At 41.1% G+C, this 15,346-nt stretch overlaps 1 protein-coding gene across 5 annotated transcripts in view; it reads right to left on the bottom strand.

Annotated features, from left to right (window-relative positions):
* Positions 1 to 9,315, bottom strand: part of NYAP2 (neuronal tyrosine-phosphorylated phosphoinositide-3-kinase adaptor 2) — a 197,520-nt gene extending 188,205 nt beyond the window's left edge. For 4 of the 5 annotated variants that reach the window (XM_048505725.1, XM_048505721.1, XM_048505723.1 and 1 more), the window contains exons 1-2: positions 8,400 to 9,315; positions 2,408 to 2,647 (exon numbers count right to left, since the gene is read on the bottom strand). In XM_048505725.1, coding sequence (XP_048361682.1) covers positions 2,408 to 2,613 — 206 coding nt within the window. In that variant the 5' untranslated portion in view covers positions 2,614 to 2,647; positions 8,400 to 9,315. The remainder of the gene's footprint in view (positions 1 to 2,407; positions 2,648 to 8,399) is intronic. The other variant, XM_048505722.1, reaches the window with a different exon arrangement.
* Between the last annotated feature and the right edge of the window lie 6,031 nt (positions 9,316 to 15,346).

Here is a 15,346-nt window from a genome sequence, read left to right as displayed (position 1 = left end):
CCTAACTGAAAGGTTATTCATACCTGCTTGACCCTCACTCAATATCACTTACAATATATAAATGTCAACTGTCTACATGTACATTGTTTGTACATTGTACATTGATAAATTGTACATTGTATATTGATATGTACATTGTTTGAAGCAATGGAACATGAGGTGATGTGAAATGTCTATAATATCAAAGTTTGATTATTCTCCCAGCTTCAGCTCAACAAGGATGTTTCAGTCACTGAGCCACACGTGTGACATGTAAATTTTGCCATTCAACAAATACTTTTGCTTCTTCTAAACAGAAAAGGGAGAGAAGTGCCAGAAAACCTACTGTAAATTCTACATTCTTCCTCTCCTGGGCTGCCAAAGCCCCCCCCCCCCCTACAAATACACACGCACAAAGCTGCTGCATAAGGAGCAATGATGCTTGTGTACCAGACAGGACCGTCTGGAGATTAATAGATAGTCTGTTCACTGTTTTGTTCCTAATCTATCAAGAGCTCAAAATGATGTCCTGTGTATAATTAAAACAGGACTCTCCAATAAGCTTGGAAAGAATAGGCTTCTTCCCAGACCAGTCCAAATAAATGTCATACCTGGCATTATTAAAAACATTCCAGATCAGAGACATTTTTTTCAGCACTGAAGACCATGTTGGAGCTATGTTACAGGCATGATTGCTGTGCCTATTTTGCATGTAAAATAAGCACAATCTGTATATCATTCACAGATACTTCAGAGAATGAGCCACAGCTGGGGAGCATAATTGGACCTATTATTCAATATTCTTATTCTGAATACTATTTAGCTCCAATATGAAAGAAATGAGTTGATTCTTGGCATGTGGTGGGGAGGAAGTGTTCTGATACATAGACAGTGTTCACATCCTTAATGCTCTCCATCATTGGCATTTATGTCAAATGACGACTATATTTATGTATGGTGCTCATTGTTTATTGCGTGTTTGAATCATTAGAGGGTTACTGAAACTGGATCGCAGAAGCTAAGCAGTGTCAGCCCTGATTAGTACTTGGATGGGATGACCGCCAAGGAAGTCCAGGGTTGCTAAGCAGTGGCAGGCAATGGTAAGCCACCTCTGTTCATCTCTCACCTTGAAAAGCTTATGGGTTTACCAGGAATTGCCTTTAACTTGACAGTACTTTTCATCCAGATTAAATGAACACAATCCCAGCCATCTCATCACTCCCCAATAGAAACATAAATAGAAAAATATAATTCTGAATTACTTTTTTGTTATAAAAAGTCTTTAGTTATAAACACTTTTCATTTAAAATACTAATGATTAATTTATATAGCACACACATGTTCTGCCCTCTCATTCAAAAAAATACACTTTCTACGCAATCCCACACAGTGACGAAGGGAGGGGGAACTGCGCCCAGGGCATGAACTGCCCATGCGCTCCCTCCTGCCCCTGACATGCCATGCCCCTGACATGCCCCCGGGCTCCCAACCCCCCCCCCCCGCGTGACTGCAATGGCGGGGTCCGGGGTGAGCTGCCCTGGATATCCCCATTGCAGCTATGCCTCTGATCCCACATTCATTTGAACAAAACAAACCAAAAACCCAAGTCTAAATATGTCATTTGCATGGAAGTCTTCACTGTAATGTTCACCAGTGCAAATTATGGCACTAGTGAAGCAAACCACTGACAGTTCACTTTCCAAAGTAACTTACATTTTCCAGTAGTGGGGAACCATAGTACTGAAAGCTACCAAGAAACCACTTATGTATGTTTACTTGCTTCACTTTTTTCAGTCATGACTGAACCCTTCAAGCTTTAATGGAGACCAGCACTTGAAAACCAAGCTCCTCTGATGTTGTCTATGACAGATGTAATTGGACAAGTAAATACCAACAAAACTCCAAGCCAGCAATAAAAACACCTTTCTGTCTACATGTGAGACAGCTAAATCTTTGTCAGTACACTAGCAGGTGGAGCAAGCAGGGGACCTGTGTTTATGCTATGGCATTGATTTATTAACTTCCTTTAAACCCCACCTCTCCCTCCAGTGGGGACCCAACTCTGATTGTATCATTCTTTTCCCCTCCATTTTGGCCTGTTCTTTCATGGGGTCAGGAAGCGAGAAGCCAAAGTTCTACCTGCCTTTTTTCCATGGTGACTGATGGGCTGGCCAAATCTGCCTGTTTACCAGGAATAGGTTTTGTTGCTATCCACAACAGCACAGGTAACTATTTGCACTTCTGAGGTCAAGCCAGTCTATTAGATCATCTGTCACACTGGCCTACTTGTTCTCTTGGAAGTCAGTCAATTGAAACAGCCATATCAAAGTACAGGCACACTTAGCCTTTTTATCATTAACCAACACAGCAAATTCTTAACAGGCCTATTTCCTTAGACCAATCATTCCTACTGATTAAATATTGTTACCGTTTTATTGCTTCTTCTTGTTTCCGGCGCTTTTCGTTCTTTTCTTTCAAGTATGCCAGGTTTGTTTCATTCCTCATGCGATCGTTCTCTCGAGCAATGTCAGACGCATTTTGTATCACCAAGCCATCATAGGCCTTCATGCCCATATCTTCAATATATTGGAGAAAAGTGCCCAAAGTAACCTCCTCCTGATTCGAACTCATCATCTTGTGGAAAATAATAAACAGAGGCAAACACTTCCTGTGAGATGACAAAGGAGGGGGGAAAACAAGCCCAGAAAAATAAATCATTTTCAGTTTGTTAGTGTTAAGAAAGAGTACATTGACTATTTGCAAGCGTGCCTGAATTTATAGCAAGGGGAGTTATTTTGTTACCTTTAGCACGTTAAGTTTTGTAAGACAGACTTTTTACGGTTTTATAGAAACATCAGTGTATGGAACTTGGCCACTGTCTAGTGATGTGGTGCACGTCAAATCCATACATACATTCAAGTTTATTGGATTATCCTTATTCCAACAGTTTCCCAAGCAAAATTCACCAGCCCCTGAGTGCTAATCCATATTTTTAACTGGTGCAATTTTCTACCAGCAGACAGTTTAGGGCCAAACTGTACCTTCAAGTTTTTAACAAGTTCCGTCCAGGTTTCATGGACCTAAATTAGGTTCCATGCCCCCACCTAGCAGTTGCAGGGAATGACTTTTGTAAAATAAAGGGGAACCCAAATGGGCTCAGAATCCCACCACCAGGAGAGAATGGGATCTTGCCTTCCACCCCAATCCATTTTCATGTGGAAATAGTGTAGGGGAGGAGTCATTCCTCAGTTGTGTTGTCCCACAAGCACAGAATATTCCACATAGTGCAGAAAAACAAGAAAATAACTCCCCTAACACTTTCTATGCAGCAAAAACAGTGGGAGGGAAGGCAGAAGCCCTTTCCTTTTCCATAACAATTTCCAAGAACCATTTGGATTCTTCTTTATTTTTCAAAAGCCATTTCCTGTAGCACTCTGTATGATTAAGGAAACTTGGCAGCCCAAGTCAAAGGGGGGAGCTGTGTGTTACACAGCCATGCTGCCTCCCAAACAGTATTTGGTGGTACAGCCACCAGGAAAACAAAGGAAAACCCCTGCTGGCCATGAGAAACCCTAATCAAGGCAACAGCTGATGCCACTTTTTGGTGACATAAGTCTGTCCCCAAAAAGGGAGGTTTTCCTGGCCAAAAGGGCTCTTGAAGCTGACTAAAGTCGCCCCCACTCCTGGGTATGCCAGAAGCACAGGGCAAACTTTCCCATTGGTCCCCTGCATCAGTGTCTGTCCCAGTTTGAGCAGTGCCAATGGCAATGATGCTGGCCCACGGGTCATACCACTTCTGATGTGGCATCTGCCCCCCCCTTTTGAATTGGACAATATTCAAAATTCAAACACGTAGAATGGTCCTTGAAGGGCTAAGGTGGATGCATTAATACAATCCATAGCAATTGAAATATTTACTAAATTGAAATGGATCATTGATTGGTCTTGGCTATCTGTGGGCAAATGGGACAGTGAGTCAAGTGCCTAGTTAAAATCCATAGCTGTGTATTGCAATGAGAGCTGATAGAAGGTGTATGAATCAATTTTTAAGAAATTAATATGTATACAAATGGTTTCTGGTAGGTCTGGGGTTTTTTCTCCAAACTGCAAATAAATATTCCACCTAATGAGGAATATTTACAGATTTCTCCATAAAGTTAATATTTTTCAAAGGATTTTCCTTGAGTCTTACAACCTTACACAATTCAATTAAATGAAAGTACCTGGATTCAAATCAATTGGGATTAAATCAGTTAGCAGTATAAGTGGGCTGTTTGGTCTCTTGGAACCAGTTTGAGGAATTGCACTTTTGGTGAACATCAGCAAGCCTGATGGCAAATAAATAAATAATGTGCTGTTGACAGAGGCCAAAAGCAAATACAATAAACCTTTTGTATCCACAAGGGTTCCTTGGAGCCACTTTGATTATTGAACATCTAAAATGACAAAATATCCCCACCTCTAATAAAACATATTATTATTACATGTTGCATTTATATCACACACAGTATTCACTATGCTTCTCAGTCATCCCTGAAAATTGGGTTGGTATTATCACCCCCATATTATTGACTGACACTGAAAAAATAACAATTTGCTAAAAGCAACATTCATGACAGAGGTGAGCTCTGAAGCAGAGGTTCCTGGTTCATTACTTACAGCACAATCTTAAGCAGAGTTACACCTTTCTAAGGCCATTGAAGTCATTGTGTTAATGCTTAGGATCTGCTTAAGCTGTTAGCTTCTGCACTACGCTAGCTTCCTCCAGTATAATGGATGAGACACAGTCTGTAATTATTTGATCATCAATTTGGTCATTTGAGGTTCAGTTATGGTGGTTTTATAATTACTGAATATATTAGATTTCTTAAAAGTTCAGTCCCCAGTATCTCTGGTTAAAAGGAAAGGTAGCAGGTGATGTGGAAGGCCCTATCTGAGACCCAGGAGAGCCAGTCAGAGAAGACATTAATGACCTTGATAGGCCAAGGGGCTTTCTCACTGTATGGCAGTTTTATGTGTACACATGCAGAACAGCTAGCATGGTTAAGAGTGACTGACTCGAATCTGGAGAACTGGTTTGATTCCCCACTCTTCCACCTTCCTCACAAGGTGCCTGTTGTGTGTGGGGGGGGGGGGAAGAGAAGTAAGCTACTTTGAGATTCCTTCAGGTAGACAAAAGCAGGGTATAAAAACCAACTCTTCTTCTTCAGTAACCTGAATAAAAAGATGGAATACTGCATGACTCAATTACATTCTCTTTACAGTTTAACTGATAATTTGGGGGAGGGCCCAACCATTTCTGTACTCGCTGAAAGTTATTATTTTTTTAAGTATAACATGGTGTAAAATGCTCACACTTTCTTTTCATCTCCAAGTCAGAATTTAAATGCAGCTGCAGGACAGCACAAAGCAATTTACAGTGCAATCCTATGCAGAGCTACTCCAATCTAAAGCCTTTCAAAATCAAAGGACTTAACCTGGAGTAACTCTGCATAGGATTGCAGTGATACAATCAGCTAGTTCAATCATTTGTCAGCAGGGAAGAAATGAAGCTCGCCGAAGAATATTTTATTTTTAACATTTGCTGATCCTGCCAGTTTATTGTGAGGTCAAGCAGTTCAGTGAATAATGTTTTTCCCTATGAGTGTTTCCATGACTAACTCCAATATCATTATAACAATTCATGTGCAATTTCTGTAAACGTGAATAAATAATTGAGTGAGTTTGCAACCTGGCAATGAGGCAATCAAGCTTCTCTGCCTTTTGAAACTGTGCTCCTGATATGATGAACAACTTGCAGGATTCAAATGGAAAGACTATCTAAGTCAAAATGAATATTAAGGAGCATCAGCTAAACTCTTGGGCTATAATCCAGCTAGGCCTGTCCCCAGCTAGAGGAAAAATTAAACACATACATGTGAATAGGTCCTAGATGTCCGTTTTCTGACCTAATCCAGCAATGTGCTCCTCTGAACTCTGTAGTTTTAATCTCTACATGATGTGGAAGCGGGGGGGGGGGGGTCATTTAGTGCCCTTCTCCCACTTGCCCTTCCACCAAGCGTGAGTTTTGTTGACATATGATGCTGGCTTATACTGAGTCAGACGCTGGTCTGTTTTTGCAGCATTGTCTGCTGTGCGTGCAACAGCTCTCCATGGTTTCTGGCAGAGTAAGACCTTTCCTAGCAGGCACCACCTAAGCTGCTAGGCTTTGACATTCAGATGTTCCTGTGGAAAGCCAGTGTTCTAGCGCTGAGCTATGGTTCACCTGCAGTGATCCCACCAGGGTTATGACCTGCTAGTTCACATGTTTACAAATACATTGGGGTGTCCAAGCCTGATCCAGCATGTGTATAATGTTCCTGTATTTAAACACCCATTTATTACAATGGTTGGGGAAATGCTCCACTTGTGGAGGGATATTATCCTTTTAGTCCTCCACTGAAATAGGTGGAATAGACTGTTAGTGTACAAGAGTAGTATGCATCAGAGCTCATGAGAATACAAAGAACCTCTGGGACTGGGCTGAACTCTGTGAAGTGGTTACTGTCCTAAGGATTTTCCTGCAGGCTTTGCTGAATGGATAGACTGAGCTAAGAGCCAATGTACATGTACAAATTGCAATTAGCTGCTCCCAGCAAATTTCCTGTTGATTTTTTCAAATGCAAAAGAAGGCTTCCTCTTTATTATTCCAGTTTGCACTTTAAAGTAATCCCCCAAACAACACAGAAAGCTTCTTCACACGAACTGCTCGCCATATGCATTTGTTAAACTGCAAGAGCTTACTATCCTGCAATTTCCTTGTCTTAATCCCATTCATATTAAAGGTTGAAAATAGGACAGTTGTTATAACTGAGACCTTTCCTCTGTGATATGAATGGCACATTTCCAATTGGCTTTCATGGGTATACATCATATTCAAAAACACTGGTTGCTCTTTTCTCAGAGAGATGTAAAGTGAAAGAATGTAAAGTGGGGAGCCATACAGTCTTTGCAATGCAATTCTAGCCTTCCAAGGACTGGAGAGCCATTTCTGTTGTGCTTCTCACCTCTGCATGTTCACTGGCACGTATATTTCCAAGTATGACAATTAGAGTAGCAAAGTACAATACCTTAACTATAGATGTCAACTATCATTCCAATATGAGTGTTCAAACTCCCCTTTTAATATTGTATTGTGCTGCTGGAAATGTTTACAAGACAGTAAGTGCAAAGAGACCAGGCCACATTCCATTTCCAACAGACTGCTGACCACAGCACTGTTGTTAAAGACCCAATGGCATTGGTGTATTTATAATGTGGGAGGGGGTTCCTCTTCTGGAAAGTTTCTGCCTTTTATGACTTTCAGAAGATAAATTATTTTTCTGATAGCCATTTTGTCTGTGATGCTCTCATAATATGTCTGGCTCCTGCCTTGTTAATTTTTAACCTTATTTTTTTAAAAGGACATGTCTTCCAATTCCACATGTTTGTTTCTCCTGGGAGTCAGGAATTAGACTTCTGCAATTGGCTGCCCTTGTTGCAAATGACAATTATGTGTGCCAACTTAAACAAGATACATCTTGAAAGCACTGAAAGCATTAAAATAACTCCTTCTGAGGAATGAAAAAAATCCTGCATAACTCAAAGGAAAAAAGTTACCCTACATTTATCAAGGTGTACTTTTCTAAAATCTTTCTTTCTGAATGCAATAGCTTCAAAACCCCTGTGAATCTGAGATGGCCTGACAAGAGATAGATTCCCCCTTTCTGGCAACTCCTCAGTGTTAATAGAATTCATAGTACTGTTAGTTGTTTACTTCGGAATAAGAAGTCACTTTTGTTGTGGAGATCTTTAACTATATGATTTTCTCCCAAATATGCAATTTCCTAACATGCAAGTAACATGTAACTGAATGCCTCTTCTATGTCTTAGGACATTACAATTAACCCTACCCTACTGAAGCAGCCTACATTTTAACTTGAAACTATGTTTCCCCTGTTCTTAAAGGTATTGGGTGGGGGTATAAAATAGAGATTTTTAAAACTAAGATAAACATATTTAAATTTTGGTGAAATATAGATGAGGTGGCATATCCGATAAGTGACTAACACAGCTGTTAGGTTTATATCAATTAATACGTCAGAAAAATAGTAAGGAGTCTTTTAATAATTTAGTGTTGCTTTTACAAATGAAACTCCTGGCACCCGATGTTCTTATTATCAGTCAACCTCATGTGTAGAAGAGCATAAAATAATTCCAAACACATTACAGTATTATTTGGTTTAGCTATAGTTTGATTAATGTTTCCAAAACCAGATAAAGTTCTTAGTTAGGTATTTCTCGGTTGTAAATCATTCCAATTTCTTGCACACATCCTTTTTGATAAACAATATATTGCATTAGCACGCTTAGATATTTTTTTAAAAATAACTTGTACGTACCAAAATTAAAGTCCTCAGGGACCACTAAGTGCAACAATTAAAGGTGACTTTTGTCTGTAAAAGCCCTTTCCTGTAGGTTATCTCAGTGCAGTCTGAAGGAATATTTCAGCACCATACAAAACAGATTTTGTAGATTGGCTCAGTTTTTTCTTCTATTAAAGTGCTTGAGATCTTCTTGGCAAAGATGTCCAGATTGTAGAATTCTACATCTCTAGTAGTTAGTAGTGTTTGTTGTATTTAAAAGAGAGATCTTCTCGGTATAGGATTAAAATTGCCTTTTAAAGTTTGACTTTCAAAAATGCAGCGGGGCAAAGGATGGGACCAGGCATCTTAAATCCACATGCAGAGAAAGGAGAGCTAAGGTATCAGGGGGGCACCAACAGTACCATGCTTTGAAGTCCAACCGAAAAGAAATGGGAGGAATTTTTTTGTATCCACTTCACCACACGGAAGATTACAGCACCAACATATGCGATGATACAAAGGTGGCTAAGGTGCCTCATTGGAGTGGACGCTGTGAAGACCAAAAGAAAGCAAAAGAAGGGATAGAACGCATCCTATTCAAATGGCTTCTTGCGGCAGAAAAAGGATGCTCTCTGTCTCTCTCGTTGCCACCTAAGCACTGAAGATCTGAAACAGTCTCTCTCTGTCTCTGTGTCTCTCCCTGTGACTACGGGCAGTCTCTCTCTCTCTCTTTCTCTCTCCCTCTCCCTCTCTGTTGATGCTGTTGTTGATTAATCAGGGATTCTCAAACAAAGAGCAAGCCTACCTTCGGCTATAAGCAGTAATCTGGTGCTCCTCTTTTTCTGCAATCCTCTTGCATTCAGCAGCCGAGCGGCCAGCATTCTAGCACCTTGGACAGTTCCCGCTCGCTTAGGCCCATGGGGGGGCGGGTGAAGAGAAAGGAGGCGAAGGAACAAGTGAAGAAATGACAAGAGACCGGAAAGCAGCAGCCTTCGACTTCAGCTTGCAGTCCCCAGGGGCGCAGCTGCTCATTAAAGCCTCCTATCTAGGCAACAGATTCTCTCTCTTTTATCTTCCACGCACTGGAGTCTGATTAGCAAAATAATCCAGTTTGGGGGTGGATCTGAACAAAAATCACGGTACAACTCTACGGCATTCGGTCTAGGTAGGGCAGAATATGAAACAATTCTCTCCAATTCTTCTTCTCCCACCCCTAAATATTTTTTTTCCTCCACGGAGAAACGGGCAAGTTAACCTTTAGCCCATATTATGACTTCAGGAAACGAGCAGCCACTTAGAGGGAGCATCTAAGTCTCAGTTTGATGTCTCGTATTGATGTATCATTTGCACTCACCTTCACTGTAAAAGCGGTGCAAGGCTCACAATTACTGCTGACGCAGATTAGGCTCTGCTGCTCGGGGGACGGTGGGAGGAGCTTTTTAACCTCATCAAAACAACCTCCCACCACCTGCTCCCACTGCATGAGAACAGACCTCCCCTGCTTGGCATGAATAACTATCTAATGTGTGATTTGTAAGGCAGAGATGTGTCAACCAGAGCATCAATCCACAGCAGAAATCTGGATTGCATCAGTGCAGTTCTGTCCTTAGAACTGCAAAGTTCATCTCTTTGTAGTAATATTCAGTTAGTGTTTACTAATTTATTGACTGGGAGTGACTGACATGTTATCCAATCCAAATCCCTGCTGCAACCAAGTAATTTGCATCTACTACAGAGCTTCTGCAATTCAGATTATGCCATCCACAAGACAATGTAGTAGTCTGAGAGAGTGAGGGCTTGGTGGGAAATGCCTACAACTTCAGAAATGCAAGCAAGCAAGCGTCATATTGCAGGGAAAGGCAAAACAAAAACAAACCTCCATACCCAATAACTTTAGTTCAATATGGCACTATAGAGGGAGCTTGGGTAAGATGCTTCTGTTCCCTTTCACAGCAATTTAATGTAGGGTTTTTTTTCTACTTACCAACCAAATTGGAAATTTTGATACCTCTCGTTACCTGTATTGCTGGGTTGGTTCTTGTTTCAATCTCAAGATTTGAACTGTTTCCTAGTATACAGAGCTGTGGAACTAAAGACACTATGGAGTAAAGGACACTGATTTAGAATGCAGTAAATAGCCTTGTCCTTGCTTGCTCCCACTGTCTCTCTGCTGGTATGGAAACACTGCAGTTTTCCAACCTATCTATTGTGAGTATTGCCAGCGTTGGTGTTTCCGACTTGGGGAGAGAGTAAGGATTTGAGGCCAACTATGGAGACTGTCTGCTCCTTGCTACAGGGCTCTGTTTCTGGCTCTGGATGCCTTGGGTGATCCCATTGCTTGCTGGGTCTTTTGGGTCCTCTCCAGAGGTCCCCGGTGTAGTTCATCTGTTTTCAGAGTCATTTCACTGCCTTTGGACCACACTTTAAATTAATTTCTGTACTTTAATTGATGGTGTATCTTTGTATAGTTGGAAAGGGGTGGATCAGGATATAAATCTAAACAAGCAAACAAAATAATTCTGCTCTAATCTACAGGAAAATTCCTAACCAAGTTGCTAATGCTACTACTAGTATAACGACACACATTTATCTCTCTCCCTCTTTCCAAAGAGCTGTAGATGGATGGGATCCTATTTAATCCTTACAACAACTTCCTGAGAAAGTGTCACTGGTCCAAAGTTGCACAGCAAACTACATGAACCCAGGCCAAATCAACCGTCCAAGCCTTATGCTAATATTACTCTCAATATATGGTGGTTAGTGAGCCCCAGGAGTTTTACTGAGCATTCCCAAAGGAGTTTTCTTAAGTGGGCCAGACAACCCATCTCTGCTTAGCCAATATCCAATGATTCAGGAGGGAGGGCTATCTCATTGATAATTAGTCCAACTCAGCTAGGGACCACTTATATACACAAAGCAGTCACACATCCCAGATTGGAAAAAAGAATTACAAGAGCAAAATTTTATCTGTGTGTGCTTGAATTCTTCACAGGTAGGTGTTGAATTTTTGTTTTGATTTTGAGCCACAGAGGTTGCCTACTTGTGCTAGACCACTACTTTAAGTTGTCTTAAAGACACAGTGTAAAAGTGTACCTTAAAAATGGAACATTTAAAATGTTATGTTCATAGATATACTGTGTTATGCTACATTTAAAAAAAATCTCCCCAAACCTAATCTAGATAATGTGAAACTTACTGCTCTCTGGTGTGAGTTCATATCATTTGTATACATTCCCACTTCATTCAATCATGGGACAGAAAGAAGGCACATAACATATAAAGCACACTCTCCTGTATTTTTATTTATAGCTTTCTTCCCCCATGGAACTCAATAAATCATACTTCCTGTTCCCAAGGTATTTCTCATTTAGACGAGCAGTCTTATAACAGCTTAGATTCAGCATGAATGCTGTTGTATGCCTCTCCCAACCATAAACTGGCACCGAGTTTATTGTTCACCAGCAGAAGTCAGAAGGTTGATGTATACCTGAGGAATGCCCAAGGAACACAACTGCAATTATCGTTGCCACTGCCAGAGCCTGTGAAAGAACAGAACATATAAACTAGATTCCAATAGTCCACCATTCAAGTTGATCCATTAAGGTATAACTTGACTGCCGAATTCCCACTGAAAATTTAATGTAGATACAATTAAGTTTTTCATCCAGGTTCCAACATCCTCACTGCAGCATGTTTCTAGTGAAGACATCTAGCCCTGCCCCTTGGGGGGGGGGGGGCTGCTGTCAGGGGTGCAATTGTTAAGCTAGCAGCACCAAAATTTCAGAGTATCTTTAGGAGACCATCCTGATGATACCACCCAGGTTTGGTGATGTTTGGTTCATGGGGGCCAAGATTATGGACCCACAAATGTGTAGTCCCATCTCCTACTAGCTCCCATTGGAAACGATGGGGGATGGGGGCACCCCCTTTGGGAGTTCATAGCTTTGGACTCTCTGGACCAAACTTCACAAACCTGGGTGGTGTTAGTAGGAGACTCTCCTGATGATACCACCCAGGTTTGGTGAAGTTTGGTTCATGAGGGCCAAAGTTATGGACCCTAAAATGTGTAGCCCCATCTCCTATTAGCTCCCATTGGAGTGTTTTTTCAAAAAGGTGCATATACAAGCAGGTCCAGGAAAATCCCATGATTAGGGGGGCGTGGAGGAGTGCCAGAAACAGGACTGACCTGTGTTCCATGATTTGGCTGTGAGGAGATCTCGAGGGAATCTGGATATTTTGGGTAATTATCCCAGGATTAATCGCCAGGGAGGAAATCACCAAAGACTCAGCACGATGATGCTCTACTATCAACGGTAACAAGGCTGTTGATTCAGCCCACATGGAATAACCATTGAGGATCATTAAGGTGTCCAAGATTTGGGTGACTGTGACCACATCAAACATATTTCATATTGGAAATGGGGGGCAGGGTCTTAACCCATCCTACCATTCCACTGGATCAGATCTATCCCAAACCACAAACATATTCCTTCAACTTAAGTAACTCTGCATGGTTTAGCCACCATAGTTAAGAGTGGTGGAGTCGATTCTATAGAAGTGGGTCCCACTCTTCCACCCAGTTGCCTACTGGGCAACTTTGTCCAGTTACTGTTCTCTCTGAATTCTCTCAGCCCCATTTACCTCATAAAGTGCCTGTTGTGGGAAGGGATTGTGAGCTGCTTTGAGACTCCTCAAGGCAGAGAAAAGGAGGGTATAAAACTGACTGTTCTGTTTCTCTCTCTTTCAGGCTACTTTTATCCTGCCTTTCTTCTTTGCTCAAGGCACCTTACAAGAAATAATTAAAATATTTTTCCACCAATGGAAGAGCCAGAAGTTGAAGGAGGTCTTCTTAGATTGAAGGGAATCTTTTTTTAGGAAGATGGGATCCACACCAAAATTTCCTGATAAACAGCCAGGTTTTTGGATTGTCTTTCTGCATTATAAAATGTTGTATGTTATTTCTAAGGATGGCAAACATTTAATTTAATTTATATTATTTTGATCAACAGTTTTGATTCTCATGTTTTTGCTGTTTTGTACATATGTTTATATTTTAGATTCTGGTTATGTGGTTGGTATGCATAATTTGGCATTTACGACTATGTTGCAAACAAAGTAGCAAATTGTACAATATTAAGAATCACAGGCTTGATTTGCAAACTTTGTTTGGGGTTGAAATTCAAAACCCTCCTCAATTATTTCTGAAGATAGAAGTTCTCTATAGGAGTTGTGGTATGTAAAGGGAAGGGCACAAAAGGTTTCATGTATCTATGTCTCGTAGGCTGAAATTTTAAGAACATTGTCCTGGGAGTGAGACCCACTGAGTAAAGTGGGACTTACTTCTAGGTAGACCTGCTTAGAATTGCTCCCCTACTCCTCTCCTGCTACCCCCACCCCCACTTTTTACCAAATAATAAAATACTCTTTCTATCTGGGATAGTCCAGTTCCACTAGGCAAGCAGGTTCAAGAGGAATGTCCATGGAGCATGGAGAGAGGAAGGGGACACCCATTTGACCAGCAGTGTTAGCCAAATCAACCCTGACAATCATTGGAGTGACAGATGTTACAACTATATTGCCCCCATATCTGTGAGGCTGTGCTACAACCATTTCTTCATGCAGTTTTGGCAATGGCAGCAATCACAATCACACTCCCTGACTTATCATTTTTTTATTTACTCGAAAGACAACATGGTGAAGACATTATTTCATGCCATCACTCAAGCATTGCTATGCATTCCAATCTCATTGGCTGTGGCATCCCTAGGAAATCAAACCAGAGTGACAAGCAGGGGGTCTTGTTTCCTGCCCTCACTCTGGCATTCTGTGAATACAGAAGTGGAAAGTGACTGCGGTGGTCAGATAGGTTCATCATGGAGGAGATGATCCTTAGGGTATGTTGGCCCCAAACTATATACAGCTTTGAATGTCAGCACCAGCACCAGAAATAAAATGGAAAATCAGAGTAACATGGTTCCTATGACCCACTGCAGTCAATATCCTGGCTGCATCAAAATAAAAAAGTTCCAATTTTCAAGAGCAGTCCCATGTACAGTGCATCACCTTGCCAAAGGATGTTAAAATGGATTTTTAGATGGGTCCCTTGAGACTTCAAACAGCTGTGGGGCAGGCAGTGAATGCAAGTAAATAGAGAAATGCGAGGAGACTACACTATAGCCCCACTGCTCAACTAAGAACCCAGAGGTAAGTGTCCCATGTATAACGGGCCAATGTAAGGCAAGGGGACTTTAATATGTTTCACTGCCCTGCTGATCATTGCAATGGATATTATTTGTTTAGTGACCTGAGCTAATGAGATCAGACCCATGGATTCTGTGAAATAAGATCACATATTCTCTTTATTGGTTTTTGGTTTGTGTATTAAATATGAATAATAATAATTAAGACAACTAAAACTGCCCCCTACAGCTACAGATAAAATATAGAATACTTATCTTGTTTTCCTACTTATACTACATATGGCTTTGATAGGAAAACATCATATGGGTATCATGGCCCAAGCCACTGCTTTTCAAGGGGAAGGGAAATATGCCAGGAAATACAGTTTGATCTAATTATCCCATTTTTATCCCTGCTTTCCTTTCCTATAAAGTGGCATACACCACTCTCCCTTCTCCATTTTTCCTCACAACCACCCTATTCGGTAGATAGGGTAAGAGATTGTGAGGGGTCATTCAGTGAGCAGGGATTTGAATCTGGGTGTCCCCCATCCTCATCTGCCATACTTCATAATATACCAAACTGGTTCTCAATGGATCAGATCCTAAGCATTACTTATGGTTGTTCTGAACTCCATCCACTGCACAGCCATTGTTATGTGCTTATGGTTGATTGGCTGTGAGAGTAGAAGGAATGAAACCACAGCTGAGGCTATACCACAGCAAAGGGTGCAGCATAAACAGAAGAAAGACAAAGGATCCAAGTGAATGTAATGGATGAAAATGTCATCTTATAAATGCAGC

Source organism: Sphaerodactylus townsendi, linkage group LG08, assembly GCF_021028975.2.
Source record: "Sphaerodactylus townsendi isolate TG3544 linkage group LG08, MPM_Stown_v2.3, whole genome shotgun sequence".
Lineage (NCBI taxonomy): Eukaryota > Metazoa > Chordata > Lepidosauria > Squamata > Sphaerodactylidae > Sphaerodactylus > Sphaerodactylus townsendi.
Note: the sequence above shows the minus strand (reverse complement) of the source record. Positions and strands in the feature narration are given on the sequence as shown.